The 24,798-nt window shown below is 40.7% G+C and overlaps 4 protein-coding genes and 1 long non-coding RNA gene across 5 annotated transcripts in view; 4 read left to right on the forward strand and 1 right to left on the reverse strand.

Moving 5' to 3' along the window:
- The window catches only part of LOC137980389 (lactadherin-like), a 9,744-nt gene extending 4,761 nt beyond the window's left edge, over window positions 1-4,983 (forward strand). Inside the window, exons 2-4 of the mRNA XM_068827830.1 lie at window positions 1,327-1,695; window positions 2,795-3,123; window positions 4,221-4,983. Of these exons, the coding sequence (XP_068683931.1) occupies window positions 1,329-1,695; window positions 2,795-3,123; window positions 4,221-4,373 (849 nt within the window). The 5' untranslated portion in view covers window positions 1,327-1,328 and the 3' untranslated portion in view covers window positions 4,374-4,983. The remainder of the gene's footprint in view (window positions 1-1,326; window positions 1,696-2,794; window positions 3,124-4,220) is intronic.
- LOC137980406 (uncharacterized) overlaps window positions 1-24,798 on the reverse strand; it is a 150,965-nt gene that overhangs the window by 113,093 nt on the left and 13,074 nt on the right. The window lies entirely within an intron of this gene.
- On the forward strand, window positions 5,193-6,627 carry LOC137980397 (uncharacterized). The gene has a single exon (XM_068827840.1). The coding sequence runs from the start codon at window positions 5,284-5,286 to the stop codon at window positions 6,049-6,051; it is 768 nt and encodes a 255-aa protein (XP_068683941.1). The 5' UTR covers window positions 5,193-5,283; the 3' UTR covers window positions 6,052-6,627.
- On the forward strand, window positions 6,134-10,402 carry LOC137979885 (uncharacterized). The gene is made up of 3 exons (XM_068827199.1): window positions 6,134-6,152; window positions 6,490-8,480; window positions 8,972-10,402. The coding sequence occupies exons 1-3, from the start codon at window positions 6,134-6,136 to the stop codon at window positions 10,055-10,057; spliced, it is 3,096 nt and encodes a 1,031-aa protein (XP_068683300.1). The 3' UTR covers window positions 10,058-10,402.
- Window positions 15,481-23,377, forward strand: LOC137980399 (EGF-like repeat and discoidin I-like domain-containing protein 3). Its single transcript, XM_068827841.1, has 4 exons — window positions 15,481-15,560; window positions 18,453-18,823; window positions 20,126-20,454; window positions 22,535-23,377. Exons 2-4 carry the CDS (start codon window positions 18,457-18,459, stop codon window positions 22,574-22,576), a joined length of 738 nt encoding a protein of 245 aa, XP_068683942.1. The 5' UTR covers window positions 15,481-15,560; window positions 18,453-18,456; the 3' UTR covers window positions 22,577-23,377.

Consider the following 24,798-nt stretch of genomic DNA (forward strand, 5'->3'; position numbering starts at 1 on the left):
TAAAAAGAATTTCCACCTCCTTAGCCTGTGGACAGGCTCCCGCTCGGGTTTAGGGCGAGTTAGCCGAGTGTAGTCTAGGGCGAGTGGGACGAGCCGAGAGCGGTCTGGTGATGCGCGGATTCACGCTTCGCTTGCCGATTTGTTTTCGCCCTCGCTGGGAGCCTGTTCGCAGGCTACCACCTCCTCTGACAATAATTTCTCTCCTTTGAGGAGGTATATTACCAGAAGCCATAATTCGTTTACGCAAGACGTAACTAATAAGAAAACAGCCTAGACACACGAAAATACAACTAAAAGGGATTTATTGTGTTATTTCCTCCAGATTTGTACCTAATTTTGTAATATTTCGAGACCATGACGAGATGTTAATTTCACAATAAACGGCAATAAACCTTACGGATCCTCACGCGAGCAAGCTAACCCGAGCAAATTTTATTTCATATTTCACGGTTATTCAAACAAAAGCTTACATTTGCCACGTATCAACATTATCCAAATCGATTTCTGATAAATCTGTGTCGAAAAAAGCGTTGATCTCTCTCCAAAATCATTTTTTGGACGTCGAAATAAGTTTCCGCCATACATTTTCTTACAGCGGTTTGCAATGTTTGCTCCTTTGCAATCCCAGAACCCCTTGCGCATAAACAGGGATCCGATTACTGGCAACTCATTCATTGAAGGCATAGCGTTCTCCGTTTTAAACACTCGACAAACAAATACGGTAATTCGATATGTGTTTCGCTCTTCAAGCCTTGTGAAAACAAAGGTCCATTTTTACATCTCGATACGGTCTAATTTTTGACGGTATCACAAAAAGGAACCACGTATTAAAAATGACTAAATTTTACAAAGCTGACGATTCGGGAGTTACTCCCTTGTAATATCTGCTCCGGATGAAGGAACGACCGTAACACTTGAAAATTCCGCATTTTACTTTGTACAATTCGGGTTATACCGCCAAATTCTCATGTTTCAAATCCGTTTCGAGCAGCCATCGGAGAAGCACCAGATGTTCTTTAAAAACTAACACCGTTAGAATTTATAAGAAGAACGTGGGAACCCTACTATAAATTTTCAATTTTCTCTTCTTCAAACATACCATTATCAATCCTAATTAGTTTTTACATATTTTACTTGACGACTCAGAATAAACGCGAAATGACTTCCATAACGCTAAGTTTTATATTCAAATGAGGTTCTCTGCTCAAACGCCTTGTGCCGGACTTTGACCGAAGCTTTATGAATCTGAATCAACATTTACTAGCGCCCTGTAATAAAAATACTCTACAATTGTAAGACTTTTAAAATTGTTCTTTGTCGACACAGGAATGAATTTTGCCGTGATATCTCTACTCACTTACTTGGTGTTGAGGTCAGAATTTGCGAGTTCTTGCACAGCAACTTACTCCGTGCGGGGACAAGTTCTTCGAAACCACACCATCAAGGCAGAGACCGCAGACAAAATAGAAGATTGTATCTTGCGTTGCATGGCATATCCCGGATGTACGAGTAGTAACTTTTATCGTATAAGCAAACGCTGTGAGCTGAGTGACAAGACGCATGCATCTCACCCAGAAGACATGAGCAGCAATCCATATGCCATATATATGGTGAACACTTTCCGACCTATACCTTGCAAAACTCAGCTCGATTGTGGTATGGATTTGATGTGCACACCGTCTCTGATTTGCGAAGGTATGTCATGCCCAAAAATGAAGTAATATGGACTTTAAGAAATATAGGACGGCAACGTCGACGAAATGTCGCCTTCAAATATAACTTTGCACTATGGTAAGTCTTTCGCGAATCACGTCACGTGATTCAACGTGGGCGAATTATCCTAAAAGTAAATTGATACGAGCGCCGGATTTCAGAGTAAGAATAGTGTGCGGAAGGTTCATTTGTTATGCTCAAGTTGTCGTCGAAGCCTCATTTCATGTCGTTGTTATCTAAAGTACCACAAAAATATGAAATAAAATGGGTGCCTCACGTGCAGCACAATTAATTTGCCTCGCTCAACCAACGATATTGTTATTTTGAGACTGTTAAACGACTGACTTGATGGACATTAACCGACAGACCGCGTAATGAGCTGAAGTGGATTACAGTAACAATTTGAGAGCCTAATCCATGTGTACGTGATGACGTAATTGTTAAGTACGCTTGGGAAATTTGTGAGGTGTACTTGTAGGCATCTTAATATTTGCGTGGAGTGCTCGGAATCCGATGTAATCTTCGGGAAGGTTAAGCCTATCGGAGTTGTAATCTTAAGAGAATCAAGTCTATGAAGCCTGAGTAAAATACATTTCATTAAATATTCTTGTTCACCAACTGAACTGAAACAACTGTACAGGAAGCCTAAAAGACCATTGTCATAAGAAAGTTGCCGCATTATTATGCTTTGTATTTTACCAAGAGGTCTAGAGAACAGGAGAGACAGGTTAACTTTTAAATACGAAACAAAGATTTTCAATGTTGCGGAGCAACATGTTTCGGCAGAAACTCCAGCCTTCCTCAGTGCACGTGTTACATGAGAGGTAAATCTGAATATAAATATCTGACAAATCTTAATGAGTACAAATACAACATAAAAATGTATAAAGCGTGCAAATTACTGAGATAGGCTTGAATAAACAGGTTCAAATTATTGATTAAGGAAAGGGTTTTCTCACAGGATGTGAGTTCGAGTTCCAGCTGGCGATTGCTTTCACGTAATTGATCATGCTGACACACGCGGCTTTCCAGCTCAAGGTTACCGTGAAGTCCTTAAAATTTTTTATCACTCTAACCACAGAATACCGCAGTGATCCACTTGGAATGGAAAGTAGGGCCATACCTAACTCAGCGGTGACGGCTTCTTCAACATGGGGAAGTGAACATGAACCCTGGCAAGCCAGGCTCAACAATGCGGCAAAAAGTCAAAGTACTGGCTCTTGGTCAGCAAGAATAAATGCCGTTGGACAGTGGTTGCAAATTGACCTTGGCAAGGAGACAGTACTGACAAATGTAGCCACACAGGGGAGGCCTCATGATTATGCTCTTCAGTGGGTATCTTCATACAAAATTCTGTTGAGCTTGGACGGAGCAAACTGGAATGCGTATCGAAGCGATGGTTCTGAAAAGGTAAATGTCGTTTGAAAAAGACTGTCCTCAAGACCATTAGTAGAGAAATAAATAACTTATTCAGGAAAATATTGCTAGAGAAAAGAAAGTTTAAAATAGAGTAGAAAAAAAGGGACCACTATGATGGCGATTTCGCTGTTTTCAGGTCGTAAAAGGGTCAAACGAAAAACTAAGAACTGTACATGAGTAGCTCTCACTTACAACATTCTTAACAACTCGCACTTACGCCTCTGTAGTGAAGGAGCGGAAAAGGGGGTGGAGGGGGAAACTGGTAAGCATATAACCATATCACCTTTGGCAGAACAGTGATTCCCACCTTGTTCGTATTTGCCGGCTTGGCCAAATTTCTCAGCCGTATGCTTTTCGCGTTGCCTGTGCATGGGTGGCAATTTCTTAACCGGCGCATGTCAAAAAGACGTCCAAAGTGTTTTCAAATTTCAATCCATTGTTTATCGTCAACTATTTAACTGTGGATGACAAAAACTACTCTCACTTTGTTTACAAGGTTAAGTGATCACAAGACGTTTATACTATTCCTTAATTTTTTTTTCGCGAATTGGAAAGAATGAGTGAATGGCAAAGCAAGCCCCCAATAAAACTTGTTGTTTCATCTTTACAGCTCGACCACGCATATATAGTGGTTCGCTGTGACGTCAGAATCTACCGGAAGACAGACATATTTAAGCAATAGAGGACTTTTTCCGTGTTTTCATAGCGTCATCTAAACACGAGGGGAAGTTGGGAGAATTCGAGACAGTTATGCATACCCAAGACGCAGTCGAGGGTTTGCATAACTGTCGAGAATTCTCCCAACTGCCCCGAGTGTTTAGATGAGGCTTTGGAAACACGGAAAAAAGTCCTGTATTGCTTTTATATATTATTTCTCAAAGATAAGTCGACAAATGAAGGAAAATGCTGGGTTTTTTTCTTCTAGATTGAAACAGATTTTCTTGATACACGCTCATACTTCGTATCAGCCAATCAAAACGGGCGTCTGACAACCAATGAGAGTGCGCGTACTATGCTAATTATTTTATAAAATAAAGTAGCAGGGCGCTACTGGGACATAATTGACATAGCTAAATATTATTTTTCAGGTTTTTACGGGAAATTCAGACATTGGAACAATTGTCTCGCACAAGTTGGTGCCAAGAGTTACGAGCAGATATGTTCGCTTTTATGTAATGTCGTGGCATAACCACATATCCATGAGAGTTGAGCTGTATGGCTGTGTTATTAACGGACCATAACTTTTCATTAAATTGCAACCTCACTCTAGTGAACGAAAATCTGTAAATAACCTACCACTCATTGTATGGAGGTTAAGCCGTGTTCTTTGTCTGTCTTTCGTAAGAATTTAGTCAAGTTTTATAGTAGTAAATCGTACGTTATATTATAGAAGTAAATTCTACGTTAAAAGGGGAAGCAGCGCTGGCGCAGTGGTGAGAGCATTTGCCTTTCACCGGATTCGACGTCATATGTGGATTGAGTTTGATGGTTCTTGCTCCGAGGGGTTTTTCTCCGGGTACTCCGGTTTTCCTCTTGCTCCGAGGGGTTTTTCTCCGGGTACTCCGGTTTTCCCCTCTCCTTGAAAACCAACCTTTGATTTGATTTGTTTTGATTTCAGTTTATTTGTAGTCTCCCAAATTAGTAGAGCACTCGGATAAATAACCTTGAGACTTAAATAAAGTGATTATATTTATTATTATTCTTTCATAACATATTTCAAATGGCTGAGATGGAACTTGTGTATGATTATTAACCCCGGTGGATGAAATGAAGAGATTATAGTTTTCCGATGGTGACCCGAGGATACTCGGAGCACTCGCATTTTTCCGAGTATCCCCAAGTCACCATCGGAAAAAAACAGTATCATCTCTTCAATATATTTAAAGTGACCCTGTGATCAAAAAATCAGTTCTTATTTTTCTTTGGATTTCGAAACTATGTCAATTAAACCCTAAGCGAACATGGGAAATTATTTGCGGTACGCAGTAAAGCAAATAATTGCTTTCTGCACGTTACGATTGGAATGTTATTTATTGTCCTATGCATTGTCAAGTTACTTGCAAGTCATTTGCATTTAGTATATATCGGTTAGCATATTCGATTCATTTCACTTCGGTCTGTACTGCGAACGACTTCAGTCCAGTAGACATCATGCCTGCGGATGATGATTCTTCCAGAAGCAATCCAGCTTTAGACGAAGCTTCGCGGAGTGCTGTGAAGGCTTTGGTCAACGAATCAATTGCCAATTTGACCGACAACTTAACCGAGGTAATTGAGAGCCGTTTGGGTGCTTTTGCCACGAAGTTTTCAGCACAAAACAGTTCTACCGTGACTAACGCAGTTAAGAAGGCTCGTTTGGACCGGTACATCTGCAAGAGAAAGGGCAATCAGCAGCAGTTAGATCACGCTCACGACGTCTTGGAGAAGTTTGATGATGCCACCGACGCGCTCAAGGCCGGCGCTCATGAACGAGTGAAACGATCCTTGGAAGAAGGTACGAAGCTAGTCTCTAAACGTATCAAGGCCATTAAATTAGCTGACAAGAGCGAATTCGGTTGGCTGACAGTCAGCGAGTACCTATCGGACGAGTTGGCGTCCGATTCAGATGATGAGAAACGAATGTATCGCTCGGAGAAGAGGGCGGAGAGGAAGGTGAAGGAAAAGCTGAAACAGAAGCGAAGCAGACCGCAACGCAGCGCCTCCTCATCGTACCGAACCTCGTCGTCTTACAGTTCTAGGAACGAGAGAAGTGATGATCGTTTCGAGCCACGCCCTAGACGCTTGGGACCTTGCTTTAAGTTGAGTATACCGCTTTGGTTACTTTTTTCACTAGCTTTGTTCTTTTACTTCGGGTACGCACGCAGACCGTATCCAGTTTGCTCCATGTATTCTGTTGTGCCTTGTGCTATTTGGTCGTAATATGCCTAGTATAGTGCAGAATGGGAAATTATTTGCGGTACGCAGTAAAGCAAATAATTGCTTTCTGCACGTTACGATTGGAATGTTATTTATTGTCCTATGTATTGTCAAGTTACTTGCAAGTCATTTGCATTTAGTATATATCGGTTAGCATATTCGATTCGTTTCACTTCGGTCTGTACTGCGAACGACTTCAGTCCAGTAGACTAATTTTTTCATGCTCTCAGCCGCTTCTGGAGTGGAAATGTATTTTAATTTTGTTTATATTTATTTTTACTTTTATTATTGTTATTTATTCGTTATTATTATTATTATTATTATTATATTTTATTTATTTATTTATTTATTTTGTACGATAAAATTTACAGTGCGGGGAGTTTGGGCACCTCAGCGCCTCCTGTAGACGAAACGTGGATAGAGGCGGGCGTGATTGACTAGCTGACGTGGTTGATGAGGATTCCAATTTATTTCCTTCGTTTAATAAGCGTGCGGCAGGCGAATTTGTTGCGGAGACCACCTGTTCGAGTGTATCGGGGAGACTGGAGAAATCAGCATATTTCTGGGAAACGTGTTTGCAGGCCCCGGACTTTGTTTTAAGTATCATTCGGGAAGGTTATAGATTACCTTTTGGTCAATACCCGTCGCCTTGTTTTCTTGTAAACAACAAATCTTCCCTCGATCGCCCGCATTTTGTGCAGCGAGCTATATTGGACTTACTAGCTAACTGCTGTATTCAGGAGCACAGCGCCTCGCCTTTTTGCGTGAACCCACTCTCTGTTGTCGAAGGCAAAAAGCTTCGTTTGGTGATAGATTTGAGGCATATTAATCAATGTCTAGTTTTGCCCAAATTCAAGTATGAAGATTTGCGATCTCTGTCTGAGGTTTTGGATGAGGGTGACTGGTTTTTTACCTGGGACCTCAAGTCGGGCTACCATCATGTCAGGATTCATCCGGACCATCAAAACTATTTGGGTTTTGCTTGGAATTTCAATGGTGCTCTCAGATATTTTACTTTTCAAGTGCTTCCTTTTGGGCTTAGCAGTGCTTGTTTTTGCTTCACGAAATTGCTGCGGCCTCTTGTAAGGCGTTGGCGTTCGATGGGTCACGTCAGTTTTGTCTACCTTGACGATGGTTTAGGCAGTCTCCCCGATAATTGTTCCGCTCAAACAGCGAGTATTATTCAGCGTAAACATCTCGGTTCTTGTGGATTTGTCGTTAATGAAGATAAGTCGTGCTGGTCGCCCAGACAAATTGGCGAGTGGCTAGGTTTCGTAATTAACACGATTTTAATGCAGCTCCGAGTTCCAGAAAAGAAAGTAGCGAAGCTCAAAGCAATATTAGACTCTGCTATTCAAGACGGCTTCGTAACGTTCCGGAATTTAGCCAAGATTGCGGGATCGGTAAATTCTATCTACCTTGCGGTTGGGCCGATTGCTCGATTACCCATTAGGCAAATGTACGCTGCCATTGATTCCAGATCAGCTTGGGATTCTATATTGCCTATTTCATCTAGTTTGATGGTAGAATTGAAGTTTTGGTATTTGAACATTGACTGTTTCAATGGCTATTCGATTAGGCCACCTCCTACTTCGTCCGTCGTGATATTTACCGATGCAAGTGATGTCGCATTCGGGGGTTTTTCTTCCAATCTTAGCGTTTCTTCTGTCAGCGGCATGTGGCTTGCGGATGACAAGGGCCAAAGTTCTACGTATCGGGAGCTTAAGGCAATATACTACGTGTTAGCATCCTATGCCAAGGAGTTGGAGAGCACGAAAGTGACAGTCTTTACGGACAATGATAATGCCGCCAGAATTGTTTTAGTTGGCAGTCGCAAACCACATCTTCAAGCGTTAGCAATCGACATTTTTCAGCTTTGCTTAGCCAAGCGCATTGTTCTCGACGCGCAGTGGATTCCTCGTTCTGTTAATGAGAGAGCCGACCTTCTGAGCAGGTTTGTCGACAAGGACGATTGGTCTTTGAATCCAGCAGTTTTTCAAGATATCGATGTTAAGTGGGGCCCTCATACCGTCGACCGGTTTGCTTCTTACTATAATGCCCAACTTCCCAGGTTTAACTCCAAATTTGCTTCGCCTGGCAGTTGCGGAGTAGACGCGTTTGCCCAAGATTGGAGTTGTGAGATCAATTGGATTTGCCCTCCAGTCTCTTTGATAGTGCGCTCTGTCAGAAAGCTTGACGCTTGTAACGGGTTTGGGACCCTGGTTATACCTGAATGGCCATCAGCGTCCTTCTGGCCTTTTTTGCATTCCACTCCTTCTAGATTTAAGAGCTTTGTTGAAGACGTTTTTGTTCTCCCTCGGATTGACAATCTGCTCATTGAGGGTCCGGGACAAATGGAAATTTACAAGTCCAAGGATTCCGCATTCAGTTCATGTCCTTCGTTCAGGATGTTGACCTTGCGTCTTCAATTTGTATAGCCTATTTATGGCTTGTCACCATTTAGGTGTGTAGTTTGAGTTTTTGTTCCGTTTAGGAGCTTTCTACTTATGATTTTTATGTATGGTGCCTTTTAGTGCACTTTTGCCTATTTTTGGCCTTTTCACCATTTGGGTGTGTAAATTGATTGATTGCTCCATTTAGGAGACATGGAGTATTGTGCCTGAGTCATGTTTGGTGCCTTTTTAGCGCACGTTTTCCCTATTTATGGTCTTGTCACCATTTTGGTCGGTGGATTGCTCTATTTTTCATACCTTTCGTCTCGTTTTGGGAGTTTTTTATGCACGCTTGCCTAGTTACAGCCCGAGTGATGGCTCCATTTTTGAGTTCCTTTGCATTTTTGCATGTATGCTCCTATACCAGAATTTATTCGTGTTTCGGCTTTTTGGCCGCTTTATTCGTTCTCATACCTTTCGTCATTTTGGAGTTTACGAGTTATATTTGTCCCCCTAATTCTAATTCTTAGGCATTAATATTACAGAAAAATTATAATTATACCATTGCCAGACATGGTCTTGTTGCGTTGACTGCGTTTTCTGTGCTTCAGATGTTTTGCAGGTCGGCTCATGGCGAGAAGTACCGTCCCTTACAGTCTTTGGTACCGGATCTTCTCGATCTTCAGTTAGAATCCAAGGCGACTTCCACCCTCTGTAAATACAATAACGGCTGGTCCAGATGGCGAAGGTGGGCATCCTCCAAGATAGGCGTTCCAGTCATCCCAGCCAAGCCTCTTCACATCTCCCTGTTTATCACGGAGCTGTGCCATGCGGCCCTCCGGAAAGGAACGGGAATCTCGTCAATCGAAGGTCTGTTCTACAGTATACGTTGGGCTCACAAGCTGGCGGGCATTGAATGCTGTCCTACTGACCACCCTTTGGTTCAATCGTCGCTTGAAGGTGCCAGAAGGAAGCTGGGTAGACCAATCAAACCGAAAGAACCGCTTCCCATTGACTTGTTGCAAGTTATTACCGAGCATTATAGCTCTAGCGAGTCTTTGGCCCATATTCGCTTTTTATTTATATTACTGGTTGGTTTCGCCGGTTTTTTCCGGATTGACGAGTTATTATCCATGAAACTCGGAGATATTACTTTATTTACGGATCGAATGTCTATTTTTGTGCCGAAACGAAAGAATGATCAGATCAGAGAGGGTCATACCTCGGTCATAGCTAGATCGGGAAATTTAACTTGTCCTGTAGCAGTCACTGAGAGGTTGGTTAGTTTTTTACCAGAGCCTAAGAATCCTCATTTTCCTTTGATTAGGCGTATTGTTAAGTCTAAGTCAGGCGAGCGTTTTCATGGAAGCATCGGTATTTCTTATTCTACGATCTTGCTGGAATTTAAGAAGCTTGTTGGTCCTTTTGTTGACGATATTTCCATTTTCGGGACGCATAGTATCAAATCAGGGGCAGCTTCACATCCTGCCTGTAGAGCTATCAATGAGACACTTTTAGACAAGCATGCTAGTTGGAAATGTCCTAAAACAAAGAAGCGATACGTCAAGCATGTAGCTGAAGACTTGTTAAATGTGACCAAAATAATGGGCTTGTAGATTCGTTTGATTTTGCATTGTTTGCCTTGCGTCGGATAGGCATTGTATTTTGTTGTGAGGCCTCGTAGGAAAGGCTGGCGAATGAGCCTTGGTTCCTATCCAGATTTCCAGTTTTTTCCTCGTGTTGGGGTTTTTGAAGGTTTTTTCTGGCCTCCGTGCTCATTCGTCATTTATTTTCCGTATTCCATGCATGCTTTTTCGTGTTTATTCAGTTTACGTTACTTTATGATTACGCAGCCTTTAGGGAGCAATGTGAGCCTTGGCTCCTATCCTTCGTGTCTTGCGAATTACATTTTCAATATATTTACTCCTAATAAAGTTTGGAGAATGGTCGTTCGTACGCACGCAGACCGTATCCAGTTTGCTCCATGTATTCTGTTGTGCCTTCTGCTATTTGGTCGTAATATGCCTAGTATAGTGCAGAAAAGTTTTTAGCTTTCATTTCAAGAAGACTCCTGTTTATTTTAACTGGAATTTTCCAATTTAATGGCCCACCATTACGAACTTTAAGATCTTGACAGAGCTGGATCGAGGAAATGACGTCAAAGGCTTACTAGTTTAACTTGATGGAATGCGTGTGTATGCCGCAGAATTAATATACAACACGGTAGTTTTGGGCTTTCAGACTTTTAAAATCGCGTTTTGCATATATAATTAAGCTGCATTCACACGCTGAAATTTTAAGCTAGTGAACCTTTGACGTCACTTTTCCCTGGATCCAACCCTCTGAGGTCCAATCGGTCACTTTTGAATGTGCGTAATGGCGGACCATGAAATCTGAAACTTACACTCAAAGTAAACGGCCTTTGGATAAAAGTCAAAGTGCAAAATTTAGCCAGGCAGGTGTTAAGCAAACAAACTTTCAAAATCTGGAGAAAAAAACTGAGGAGGTGAATTTTTGATCACAGGGGCACTTAAAATTATCGGTTTTATCTATATAAATTTGCACGTTAAAAATGTTTTCGCGATGGTGTATACCCACTTCAAAAAACTGACTGGCTATCCAGCTTTTATTTAAATAAGAATGTAATTAATTATTATAGTTTTATAATCTATTAGAGTGTTCATCGTGGCTTGTTAAGCCCATGAGTAGGAGCTTTCCTCTCCCATAACCTCCCCTACTAGTCACCTTTTGCGCGTATCTTTCTTTTTCTGGACCACACGAGTCCTTGGGATCTGCGCGCACTGTTTAGAATGGCCAATCAGAATGAAGTTATTATTAAACGAAGACAAAAATAGCAGAAACATTGTATGCAAATTGCTGTAAAATGATGTAAATGTGAGTCTCCTACAGAAGGGTTCGTTCTAAAATTAGACAGATACACGCAAAGTTTGGCCCAGGGATAGAGTGCAGAGTGAGGCTCCTGGTCAGCGGCCTCAGCAAACATTGAATCCTGTTTTCAAGGGAACTCAAAATCATTAGACTCTTTCATGAATGAAATGTATTGTAAAATCTGATTAAATGAAATAAAATTCAAATAGATAACCGAAGATGGTCACACAAAAAAAGACAACGATCAGGTATCAATCGAAACGCAGAGTGAACTTCTCAGTTTTAACGGCAAATTCTTAATTTGGGTCACATGTTGTCTGAGAGCAATAATACAATAACACTTTCGAGTCGTGTGACATTTGTTGAGCCCGCGGACCATTGGGACACTCACTGTCTAAGCAGACTATTTATGTAGTTCATGTGTCTCTTATTATAGCGTATCCAGTATTATGAAGAAATACCCCTGCATAAGTTCCCTCGCGCATCCTGGTATACCGCTATATACCCATGTAAAAGCCTATTTTAAACACAATCTAGAGTTTGTAAATCTGTCACAACACTGATAGAGGTGATTGTATGTGACGACGCGTGGGATCTGAAGAGGAAATCGAAGCGTCCCAAAAACCCATCAAATCACTCAGGACAACGCAGATAATAGTGGGTGGGTGAACTTTGTTTATGTGGCTGTCCATAAAATGAATTTTCGAAAAGAAACATCGCGATTTGAAGTTTTTATGGAACATTTTCCTCGATCAGTTGAATCGGCCGTTACAACTGTCTCAAAATAACGTGACGTCACGCGCTCTCGCATCCTCAGGGTTGTCTGCCATTTGGTGGGCTCCTGAGAATTCAGAGTGTTCAGCCTTGGTATTTTATTATAACCGTTGACGACTCAATTCGCGTCGAATCTGGAAAAAAACCACACAGGAAGGAAGCGATCCACAATGGCAATAAGGTTAGGCTTTTTATTGAGAGTTTTTTCGTAAAATTATCTTCTCAGGTCTTTTATCGGGATTCCCATGCAAATCCTTATATTTTTGTTGGCTTTACCTCACACTGAGCTTGGGGCGCCTGTGATATAACATTTTCAAGGAGTATCGAAATCGCTTCCAAGGAAAAAATGAAGATTACAACTGGAAAATTATTTGCTTGGTTCCATGATAGGGAGACTGACAAAGCACAGACACAATGCTTCATATCGTCCAATTTTAGTCTCTTTTGAATTGATTAAAACAAGTTCATTCATGACAAGTGTGTATAGTTTTTTTAGGCTACTGTTGTGACACTAAAACGATAGCTATCACATGATCATCGGTCTTGTGCGAGTGATATCCGTGGTAGCAACATAGGCCCGCTTTTCGGGCCCGAAAGTTTTCGGGACTTTCCTGGGAAGGATTCGAACCGACGACCTCCGTAACACAGTTGCTTAATTAAAAGCCCGATTAAGCTAATCGTAGATTATTACGGTTTCAAAGATTGACTTATACTTTTGTTTTTCTTTAGCCTAAAATTACATAGTTAAGGGTTTTTTGACGGAGAAAAATTCATATCTCGTTTGGTACGCAATCGCGGTTTAGTGTTAATGGACTTTTCAATTTGAACAAGTGGGCTAAATGCTTTTGTCTGTCATAAGAGGAGGCAGTGTGACCGAGTGGCCGAGTGGTTAGGGCCCGTGCCTTGCGATCCAGAGATCCTGGGTTGAAAACCGCGTTCTGACCACTCACTGAATTTGTTTCCGGTAGTACTTGGTTCAATTTCCTGGCGCAGTTGTAAAATAGCCAACTGATTGCCTCCCGCCAGTTGGGATTCTTAACAATTGTGTCTATTCAATGCTCAGAGATATTAGCTACTAGCTGCTCTGAAATCCGAGGGTAAACAAAGTTGCATTATTATTATTATTATTATTATTTCCTATTGGGATAAACTGTTTCAACCAAAACCCGTGGCAGGGATGGCAGACAAGTTAGCGCACTTGCAAGAGCACTTGCCCCCCACAGGAGCCCATGTGGTACATTTATTATGACTCTTGCCCCCCCCCCCCCCCCCACCTCCCATGGTGACCCGGGTGCGACGCCCAGCGTCACATGTGGGTTTTCTATTCTGCTTCGTGAGGTTTTTCTCCGGTTACTCAGGTTTTCCTCTCTCCTCAAAAACCAACCGACGTTCTTAACCCTGTGCAGTCTCCGCCAACAAGCGCCCCGGGCCAGCGCTAAATGAACCATATTCCGGTCATTCCGTTCATTCTGCTATCCATAATCGGGAGCAGAATATCCCGGAAACGGAGTAGGACCCAAAAGGACATGAATGCCGTCTATTCCGTGTATTCCTATTTCGGAATCGTACCAAAGGAACGCGCCCTAATTATTGTTCTGTTTTTTATTACCGTATCTTTACTTGCAAGAACACTCCAGTGAAACGTGGTCTCCATTATTTATGGATTGGGTGGGGCTCGATGCCCGTCACACCTTTTCTTAGGTCTTTGAAGATCCAGTCTGAGTTAGGTTGCCTTTTAAACTGTTGTAACGTGCTCCTTATAGTTCTAAGATTTCTGATGGTTTATTGTACTGCACAAACCTCAATGAGATCAGTGTAAAACCCAAGTGAATTACAATGGAACCTCCATTAAGCAGCCACTTATTAAGCGGCTACCCTCTATTAAACGGCCAGAATAATATTGTAAATCAAACTTCTATTAAGCGGTCAACTCTATAAAGCGCCCGCGGCCACCTTTTGGCTAGACACGCGTGGGAAAGGGAAGCGTTGCGTGACTCCGGCCCGAGCGGCTGCGAAGGAGACTACCTTTTGCCCGTCCCGATGAGAGTTTTCCTAATGTTTTCACCTCTATTACACTTAGTTTGGCTTTTCAGCAGTAGACTTCCTTGCACATCATTTATAAATTAATCATGAACCCGTAATGCAACGTTTTAGGTACAGACATTACCTCCTCTTTAGGTTAAAAATCAACTCAAGGAGGGATTACGTTTTTTCAAACGTTGGCCGTGTAGCACTTACATTTGAACAGACTTACCTGGTTAGAGTGTAATGTGAAGTGCTAAGTATCTACCCCATTTGAACCATGTGAGCGTTAGCCCTACTGATGCAAATGGGCCGACACAAGGACGTACAGAGAAAAACTCTGACCAGGGTGGGAATTGAACTCACGTAATCCCTCCTTGTACTTGTACATGTTCATTGCCGTGACTTTAACATCGTCAGTTCCCACAACTTGTTCCCGTCTGACCCTGTAGCTCAGTCGGTAGAGCAGCGGTAATTCAACCCGAAGGTCGTGGGTTCAATTCCCACCCTGGTCCGAGTTTTCTCTGTCCTTGTGTGGGCCCATTTCCATCAGTAAGGCTAACGCTTACATGGTTCATATGGGGTAGATAATTAGCACTTCACAATACACTCTAATCAGTTAAGTCTATAAAAATCAACTCAGTTTACGCCATAGTTTAGATTGTTCATATTAAGTTGGGAGAACCTTATCTCAACATTTTCAGGAGAAATTGTTTTTCCAAACAGTACTGTATTTTTGTTCTGTATTAGAGCTCTCTTGTGTAAAAGTTGTCACAAGCCTCTAAAGGTGTTTGTTTCAGAATAAGGTGACGTTTCTACTGACGATTTTGCTAATTTCTGACGAAACTCTATTAAGCGGCCACTGGTCCACCCAACAGAGGTTTCACTGTAGATCGTACTTAAAGAAAGAATATGCTAATGTCGGCACATGTTTCATGACAAATGATGGGCAGGAGCTTGACAGGTAGGTATAAAAAATGCTTTAATAGTACTTGGGAGTAATTTGTTAGTTGTTAGCGATTGCTGTTGTAACAGAAGCACAGTCGAGGAATAAAGAAGAGTCAACCAAGAGTGTTAGAGTTGATTTCTGTTCCCCCAAAACGTTTTCTCTAACAACATCCGGCTTCAAATCTAATGACACTGGTTTGACACTTTTAAAATGAAATATTAAAGTGCCATTCTCTTTGGACTCCGTCTCATCAGTTGCTGTGAAAGAGAACCTCTTTAAACAGGCTTTCTTACTTCCTCTTATTAATAATTGACTGAAAATAAATCAATAGTTTTATACTGTTTACTTAAAACTGCGAATAGGCAAAAAACATCTGGAGAAACGTTGGCATACAGTTGTTGCCATTTGAGCGGTTCGACAAATCTTCAGATCATTTTTGTGTAAAAACTTCTCTACCAGGCCTCTCTGTTGCTGATTATAACAAAGTAAGCTGTTTGTTGATTCCTTTTAAGATTTCCTTATACCAACCTGTAAATCGAGAGTACACTTAGAGTTTGTGTTTTTTTATAAGTGCTTCCTAGTTCATAATGTGTTTTTACGGCATGCACCATAAAAGATAGGGTTCGTCACATTTTCAGAAAGAGCCGTTTCATCAGTAGTGTATTTTCATCATCGCGGAGTAATTAATCAACTGAGTAACAAGCCACTTAAACCCATTCACAGTTTTCCCCGAGTTTTCATCCTGTAATGCGAAAATGTGATGAGGTATTAATTTTTCAGTGGCCGTCTCACCACAACAGAAGTTTGTTGAACTAGCCGGGTTATACCCAACGATCATTAGGTTGTGAATCAGTTAGCTGAGTTTTTCAATTTGGACACCAAGTAATTAACGGTTAATACACGAAATTTAACGTTAAAACTCTTCATTTTGCAACTTTTCGGAGTCCGGTCATGAAACCATTATCAAGCAATGCAAACAAGTGAAATTTATACGGACACAACTATAACATACATGTAATTTTGTCACAGGGGATCTGCCTGAACATTTAGGGTAGTCGAATTTCTCCATGAATATCATTTCAAGAATCAAGCAAATGATATTTCTGTTTCAGTTTTCTGGAACACTAAACTGAGTTCATAGATTTTAGATTATCAAGCACAAATTAAAGGCATGTTTGTTCTTTACGAATGCTAAAGGACAGTTTTTTGCGCCCTATTTGACACCGCTCACGGTGGCGATGTCCTGTATTTATTACTGACCAACAAAGCTCGCATCCTAAAAACTACGTTTGAATTTATCCACAAGCTCATCTTCAATAGAGGAAGTTTAATCGGTTATAGAAAGAGCTTTCGATGAACATATTTTAAGCGCGGAGAATTCCCTCAAGTAGCACCTTCTGAAGAAGTGCAATTTTGAGGTTCTCCCAGGGGGAACAAGAGAACGTAGCTAAGGAACTAAGGAACACGGGAACAAAGACAAATATCTTAGGAAACAAGGGAACATAAGCCATTTAAGGGATCAAAAAGCTGAAAACAATTTTGGAAGTACATTCGGGAACAAGGGAACACAAGCAAATCTTTAAAGGAACAAACACCCCCCGCCCCCCCCCCCCCCCCCTCCTCTGGACTCAGAGGTCCTCAATTTTAATTAATTCAGTACACTAAATGAAAGAAGGTTAACCGGTTCCTAAGTAATCTTGAGACCATCTTTACCAGAAACGACTCAAGACAATATAACCTTCGAAACTTGGACTTTGATCAGTATTCTAACTTACAGTTAGAAGTTTAACTGAGAAAAGACGACAGCTACGACAACGATCTTTTTTCAAAATTATATTTTACGGATATTTCCGAGTCACGGGAGAAGCAAGCGCTGAGACACACACTTCAGGGGCCAGTTAATGTCTAAGCGATTTGTGGGTTGTGGATTGTTTATTCCCAACCACGTTGCCTCCGTTTTTAATCTGTTTAGTTCCAGTCCCGAACAACTTTTAAAAGCCTCTAATTTCTCAAAAAGTTTTACAACTGAATCTATGTCTCGCACGAAACAGGAGGTGTCGTCTGCATATTGTGAAAGCTTATACTCCTTTCCCTTTAGTTAATATTTATACCCATTATCGCGGACTGGTCATTTCTTATTGAATTTGCTAAAATTTCAACAGCAATAGCGGTTAAGTTTGTTTTGGAGAAATTCTTAAATGAAAATGCCACCAGAAAAAAATACCTTAACGATCTATAAAAAGAAATGACGAAAAACATGCTTTTTTAGCTGTAGGAAAGGTGCTAACAATATTGTTGCTGTCAAGAAACTTTTAGTGTAATTTCCGGTGTGAAATTTGCAGGAAACCTAACTACTTTTGACCTCTTCATGTCTTCGATCGTACGGTAAAAACATTTGGGCTAAACTGTCATGTACGGTAGCTGTTGTGTATCATTTTTGCATGGAAAACCACTTGTCAAAAATACTTTTTTCAAATCCTTTCCCCAAAAAAACGCTGAAATGGTGAATCTCAAAAAACCGGACTTAGATTTAATCCGAAGTATCCTCCTCGAGTGTGGATACTTTGGATTCATGATCCGTTTTTGGATTTTGCCCAAAAAAGCGCAAAATCCATTTTTCCATTTTTGGATTCAAGAATCCGTTTTCGGATTTCCCCAAAAAAACGCACCCTATATGTCAAATTTAGAGGCACGCTGTTCCATCCGAAATCTAATGGCACTGCTTCAGTGACATTTTTTAAATGGGAATAATATTAAAACACCATTCTTTTTAGATTCGGTCCCACCAGTTGCCGTGAAACGTGCTTTCTTCGGCTTTCTTCTCATAAATAATTGATTAAAAATAGAGTAAATGTTTGTGCCTTTTAAAACGACAGGAAAACACCTTGGCAGTTGTTCCCGTCTGTGCGGCTTGATTTTACAAAGCTGACGATTTGAGGGTTACCCTCTTGTAATATCTGCTCCAGACGAAGGAATGATTAACACTTGAAAAGTCCGCATTTTACTTTGTACAATTCGGGTTATACTTCCAAATTCTCGTGTTTCAAACAGCCATCGGCGAAGCACCAGATGTTCTTTAAAAACTAACGCCTTTAGAATTTATATGAAGAACATGGGAACCCTACTATAAATTTTCATTTTTCTCTTCTTCAAACATACCATTATCAATCCAAATTAGTTGTTACATATTTTACTTGACGACTCAGAATAATCGCGAAATGACTTCCATAACGCTAAGTTTCATATTCAAATGCCGTTCTCTGCTCAAACGCCGGACTTTGACCTAAGCTTTATGAATCTAAATCAAAATTTACTAGCGCCTTGTACTAAAAATACTCTACAATTGTGAGACTTTTAAAATTGTTCTTTGTCGACAGAGGAATGAAATTTGCCGTGATATCTCTACTCATTTACTGGGTGTTGAGGTCAGAATTTGCGAGTTCTTGCACAGCAACTTACTCTGTGCAGGGACAAGTTCTTCGAAACCACACCATCAAGGGAGAGACCGCAGACAAAATAGGAGATTGTATCCTACGTTGCATGGCATATCCCGGATGTACGAGTAGCAACTTTTATCGCATGGACAAACGCTGTGAACTGAGTGACAAGACGCATGCGTCTCACCCAGAAGACATGAGCAGCAATCCATATACCATATATATGGTGAACACTTTCCGTCCTATACCTTGCAAAACTCAGCTCGATTGTGGTATGGATTTGATATGCACACCGTCTCTGATTTGCGAAGGTATGTCATGCCCAAAAATGAAGTAATGTGGACTTTAAGGGCGCGTTCGATTGACCCTATTCCGGAATAAGAATACGTGGAGTGATGATTAACACGGTATGTTTGAGGCGTTTCGAAGCAGCAAGGAAATAAAAATATGTTTAAAATAGCATTTTAGCAGACGTTTGACAATTTTAATGTGAATCTCCGTAAAAACAAAAGATTTCTAACTTTATATTCCATGTATTCCTATTCCGGAATATGGTCAATCGAACGCACCCTAAGATAAATAGGACGGCAATGTCGATGAAATGTCACCTTCAAATATAACTTTGTACTATGGTACGTCTTTCGTGAATCACGTGGTACAATGTGGGCGAATTATTCTAAAAGTAAATTGATTTCAGATTAATAATAAAGTGTGGAGGGTTCATTTGTTATGCTCAAGTTGTCGTCGAAGCCTCATTTCATGTCGTTGTTATGTAAAGTACCACAAAAATATGAAATAAAATGGGTGCCTCACGTGCAGCACAATTAATTTTCCTCGCTTATTTTGAGGCTCGTTCGCCGCCTAATATGTTAAACGACTGACTTGATGGACATTAACCGACAGACCGCGTAATGAGCTGAAGTGGATTAACAATTTGAGAAGCTAATCCATGTGTACGTGATGACGTAATTGTTAGGTTCGCAAGTGCGCTCGGGGAATTTGATGCTTGTCGGCATCTTAATATTTGTGTGGAGTGTTCAGAATCTGTTGTAATCTTCGGGAAGGTTAAGCCCATCGGATTTGTTCCTTAAGAGAATCGAGTCTATGAAGCTTGAGTAAAATACATTCCATTGAATATTCGTGTACCCCAACTGAACTGAAACAACTATACAGGAAGCCTAAAAGACCATAGTCATAAGAAAGTTGCCGCATTATTTTGCTTTGCGTTTTACCAAGAGGTCTAGAGAACGGGAGAGACATGTTAACTTTTAATAAGAAACAACGATTTTCAATGTTGCGGAGCAACATGTTTCGGCAGAAACTCCAGCCTTCCTCAGTGCAAGTGTTACATGAGAGAAAAATCTGAATATAAATATCTGACAAATGTTAATGAGTACAAAGACAACATAAAAATGTATAAAGCGTGCAAATTACAGAGGTAGGCTTGAATAAACAGGTTGAAGTTGTTGATTAAGGAAAGGGTTTTCTCACAGGATGTGAGTTCGAGTTCCAGCTAGCGATTGCTTTCACGTAATTGATCATGCTGACACACGCGACTTTCCAGCTCAAGGTTACCGTGAAGACCTTAAAATTTGTTATCACTCTAACCACAGAATGCCGCAGTCATCCGCTTGGAATGGAAAGTAGGGCAATACCGAACTCAGCGGTGACGGCTTCTTCAACATGTGGAAGTAGACATGAACCCTGGCAAGCCAGGCTCAACAATGCGCCAAAAAGTCAAAGTACTGGCTCTTGGTCAGCAGGAACAAGTGCCGTTGGACAGTGGTTGCAAATTGATCTTGGCAAGGTGACAGTAGTGACAAAAATAGCAACACAGGGGAGGCCTAGTGATCCTCATCTTCAGTGGGTATCTTCATACAAAATTCGGTCGAGCTTGGACGGAACAAACTGGAATGCGTATCGAAGCGATCGTTCTGAAAAGGTAAATGTCGTTTGAAAAAGACTGTCCTCAAGACCATTAGTAGAGAAATAAATAACTTATTCAGGAAAACATTGCTAGAGGAAAGTTTAAAATACAGTACTGAGATAAAAAAAGAGACCATTACGATGGCGGTTTCGCTGTTTTTAGGTCGTAAAAGGGTCAAACGAAAAACTAAGAACTGCACATGAGTAGCTCACACTTACAACATTCCTAACATCTCGCGCGCACTTATATCTATGTAGTAAAGGAGCGGAAAAGGGGGTGGAGGGGGGGGGGAACTGGTAAGGATATAGCCATATCACCTTTGACAGAACAATGATTCCCACCTTTGTATTTGCCGGCTTGGCCAAATTTCTTTCGCCGTATGGTTTTCGCATTGCCTGTGCATGGGTGGCAATTTCTTAACCGCATGAGCAAAAGATGCCTAAAGTTTTAAAATTTCAATCCATTGTTTATCGTTAACAATTTTAACTGTGGATGACAAAAAATACTCTCACTTTGTTTACAAGGTTAAGTGATCACAAGACGTTTATACTATTCCTTAATTTTTTTTTCGGGAATTGGAAAGAATGAGTGAATGACAAAGCAAGCCCCCCGATAAAACTTGTTGTTTCATCTTTACAGCTCGACCACGCATATATAGTGGTTCGCTGTGACGTCAGAATCTACCAAAAGACAGACATACTTAAGCAATAGAGGACGTAATCTCGTACCCAGATCTCCCACGGTCATACGGAAGGGAGATCTGGTAAAGTTCGATTTCGAGCATGCTCAGTGCCAGCGAGGCCCGAAATACGGGCTTTTCTATCATTGCGCATGTTCGTACTCTCTGTTGTGATTTTGGGTGATTTTGCGGAATAAACATGGATTTCGAGAGTATTCTTGAAGAGATTCTTTTGGGTAGAGGACAAGGAAACCTTAAACTCAAGCCGAAACAGAAAGAAGAGCTACAGGCGATTGTTTTTCAACGGTCCAGATTGTTTAACTGTCGGAGCAACTGCAGAATCAGTGAAACGAGAGCTTGGGCTTAATCAATAAACGAGTGCTATTTTCTTCACACGATATCGTCCAAAGTGTAGTTAGCCAAACCGTAAACTGAAAAGCTAAAATGTTTAAGAGTGCTTAGACCTAATCACTGCAACGAGCGCTATTTTCTTGACACGATGTCGTGAAAAATGTTGTTAATCTAACTTTAAAATTCACAATTGATCACTACTTAATTCGCGAGTCACGCTTTAAGAACGAGAAATACTGTTTTGAATAAATTACATACTTCAACTTGAATTTCTTGAATTTATTAGTTTCTGCGTTCCGCGTAGCCAGCTACACAGAACGTTATTCGAGTGGCAGGGTACGTGGGGCTTTCGTCGGTACCATTTACACAAACGTCGCAATTTTTTTAAATGATTTTCCTCAACTGTAAAGCTTTTCTGGCGTCGGAAAAAACAAAACTTTCCTCCGCATTTATTCAAAACAGCACATGCACTTGCGGAAACTAAACCTTCACTTTACCTTCACTGAAGTGCCCCACGAAATAAGCAAATCAGAGCGTAGATTGCATTGCCGCAACCTTTTTTTAGTAGCCAATGAAAAAGGGTGTATTGTCGAACTTTGCCAGATCTCACATTTCCAGTGACAGAGTGAGATCTGGGTACGAGATTATAGAGGACGTTTTCCGTGTTTCCATATAGCCTCATCTAAACACGAGGGGAAGTTGGGAGAATTCGAGACAGTTATGCATACCCAAGACGCAGTCGAGGGTTTGCATAACTGTCGAGAATTCTCCCAACTGCCCCGAGTGTTTAGATGAGGCTTTGGAAACACGGAAAAAAGTCCTGTATTGCTTTTATATATTATTTCTCAAAGATAAGTCGACAAATGAAGGAAAATACTGGGTTTTTTTCTTCTAGATTGAAACAGATTTTCTTGATACACGCTCATATTTCTTATCAGCCAATCAAAACGGGCGTCTGACAACCAATGAGAGTGCGCGTACTATCCTAGTTATTTTATAAAGGAAAGTAGCAGGGCAGCACTACTGGGACATAATTAATTGACATAGCTAAATATTATTTTTCAGGTTTTTACGGGAAATTCAGACACAAGAACAATTGTCTCGTAAAAGTTGGTGCCAAGAATTACGAGCAGATATGTTCGCTTTTATGCAATGTCGTGGCATATCAGCATATCCATGAGAGTTGAGCTGTATGGCTGTGTTATTAACGGACCATAACTTTTCATTAAATTGCAACCTCACTCTAGTGAACGAAAATCTGGTAAATAACCTACCACTCATTGTATGGAGGTTAAGCTCATTGTATGGAGGTTAAGCCGTGTTCTTTGTCTGTCTTTCGTAAGAATTTAGTCAAGTTTTATAGTAGTAAATGTTACGTTACTTTATAGAAGTAAATTCTACGTTAAAAGGGAAAGCAGCGCTGGCGCAGTGGTGAGAGCATTTGCCTTACACCGGATTCGACGTCATATGTGGATTGAGTTTGATGGTTCTTGTTCCGAGAGGTTTTTCTCCGGGTCTGACTCCGGTTTTCCCCTTGCTCCGAGGGGTTTTTCTCCGGGTACTCCGGTTTTCCCCTCTCCTTGAAAACCAACCTTTGATTTGATTTGACTTCAGTTTATTTGTAGTCTCCCAAATTAGTAGAGCACTCGGATAAATAACCTTGAGACTTAAATAAAGTGATTATATTTATTATCATTCTTTCAAAACATATTTCAAATGGCTGAGATGGAACTTGTGTATGATTATTAACCCCGGTGGATGAAGTTTTCCGATGGTGACCCGAGGATACTCGGAACACTCGCATTTTTCCGAGTATCCCCAAGTCACCATCGGAAAAAAACAGTGTCATCTCTTCACTATATTTAAAGTGCCTCTTTGATCAAAAAATCAATTCTTATTTTTCTTTGGATTTCGAAACTATGTTAACTAAACACTAAGCGAACAAAGTTTTTAGCTTTCATTTCAAAAAGACTCCTCTTTATTTTAACTGGAATTTTCCAATTTAATGACCGCCATTACCAACTTTAAAATCTTGACAGAGCTGGATCGAGGAAATGACGTCAAAGGCTTACTAGTTTAACTTGATGGAATGCGTGTGTACGCCGCAGAATTAATATACAACACGGGAGTTTTGGGCTTTCAGACTTTTAAAATCGCGTTTTGCATGTATACTTAAGCTGCATTCACACGCTGAAATTTTAAGCTAGTGAGCCTTTGACGTCACTTTTCCCTGGATCCAAGCCTCTGAGGTCCAATCGGTCACTTTTGAACGTGAGTAATGGCGGACCGTGAAATCTGAAACTTACACTCAAAGTAAACGGCCTTTGGATAAAAGGCAAAGCGCAAAATTTAGCCAGGCAAGTGTTAAGCAAACAAACTTTCAAAATCTGGAGAAAAAAACTGAGGAGGTGAATTTTTGATCACAGGGGCACTTAAAAATTATCGGTTTTATCTATATAAATTTGCACGTTAAAAATGTTTTCGAGATGGTGTATACCCACTTCAAAAAACTGACCGGCTATCCAGCTTTTATTTAAATAAGAATATAATTAATTATTATAGTTTTATAATCTATTAGAGTGTTCATCGTGGCTTGTTAAGCCCATGAGTAGGAGCTGTCCTCTCCCATAACCACCCCTACTAGTCACCTTTTGCGCGTATCTTTCTTTTTCTGGACCACACGAGTCCTTGGGATCTGCGCGCACTGTTTAGAATGGCCAATCAGAATGAAGTTATTATTAAACGAAGACAAAAATTGCACAAACAATGTATGCAAATTGCTGTAAAATGATGTAAATGTGAGTCTCCTACAGAAGGGTTAGTTCTAAAATTAGATAGATACACGCAAAGTTTGGCCCAGGGATAGAGTGCATAGTGAGGCTCCTGGTCAGTGGCCTCAGCAAATATTGAATCTTGTTTTCAACGGAACTCAAAATCATTAGACTCTTTTATGAATGAAATGTATTGTAAAATCTGATTAAATGAAGTGAAATTCAAATAGATAACCGAAGATGGTCACACAAAAAAAGACAACGATCAGGTATCAATCGAAAGCTAGTACCAGCAATGAGTGTCCACTGATTGTTTGTGTCATTCACGATATTTTAACGAAGAAAATCGAGCAAAAACTTTGAGATCTGTATCAGGTTAGCAGATATTGATTAATAAAACACTTTGTTTTGTTTTCCTTCAGGATTAGTTTTAATGAGTTTAATCAGCGATGTCAAGTCTTGCAGATGTACACATTCTCGATGCATATAACCACAGGCGCCCCAAGCTCAGTGTGAGGGAAAGCCTTTGTTCGAGGCTTGGTAACAAGACTTTGTTTG

Source organism: Montipora foliosa, chromosome 12 (assembly GCF_036669935.1).
Source record: "Montipora foliosa isolate CH-2021 chromosome 12, ASM3666993v2, whole genome shotgun sequence".
Classification (NCBI taxonomy): Eukaryota; Metazoa; Cnidaria; class Anthozoa; order Scleractinia; family Acroporidae; genus Montipora; species Montipora foliosa.

Coding starts and splice junctions, on each gene's coding strand:
- LOC137980397 (XM_068827840.1), top strand. CDS start 5,284: ATGCCTGCGGATGATGATTCTTCCAGAAGCAATCCAGCTTTAGACGAA.
- LOC137980399 (XM_068827841.1), top strand. CDS start 18,457: ATGAAATTTGCCGTGATATCTCTACTCATTTACTGGGTGTTGAGGTCA. Junction 18,824..20,125: donor ACCGTCTCTGATTTGCGAAG/GTATGTCATGCC, acceptor CTCTAACCACAG/AATGCCGCAGTCATCCGCTT. Junction 20,455..22,534: donor GAAGCGATCGTTCTGAAAAG/GTAAATGTCGTT, acceptor ATTATTTTTCAG/GTTTTTACGGGAAATTCAGA.
- LOC137979885 (XM_068827199.1), top strand. Junction 8,481..8,971: donor TGACCTTGCGTCTTCAATTT/GTATAGCCTATT, acceptor TCTAATTCTTAG/GCATTAATATTACAGAAAAA.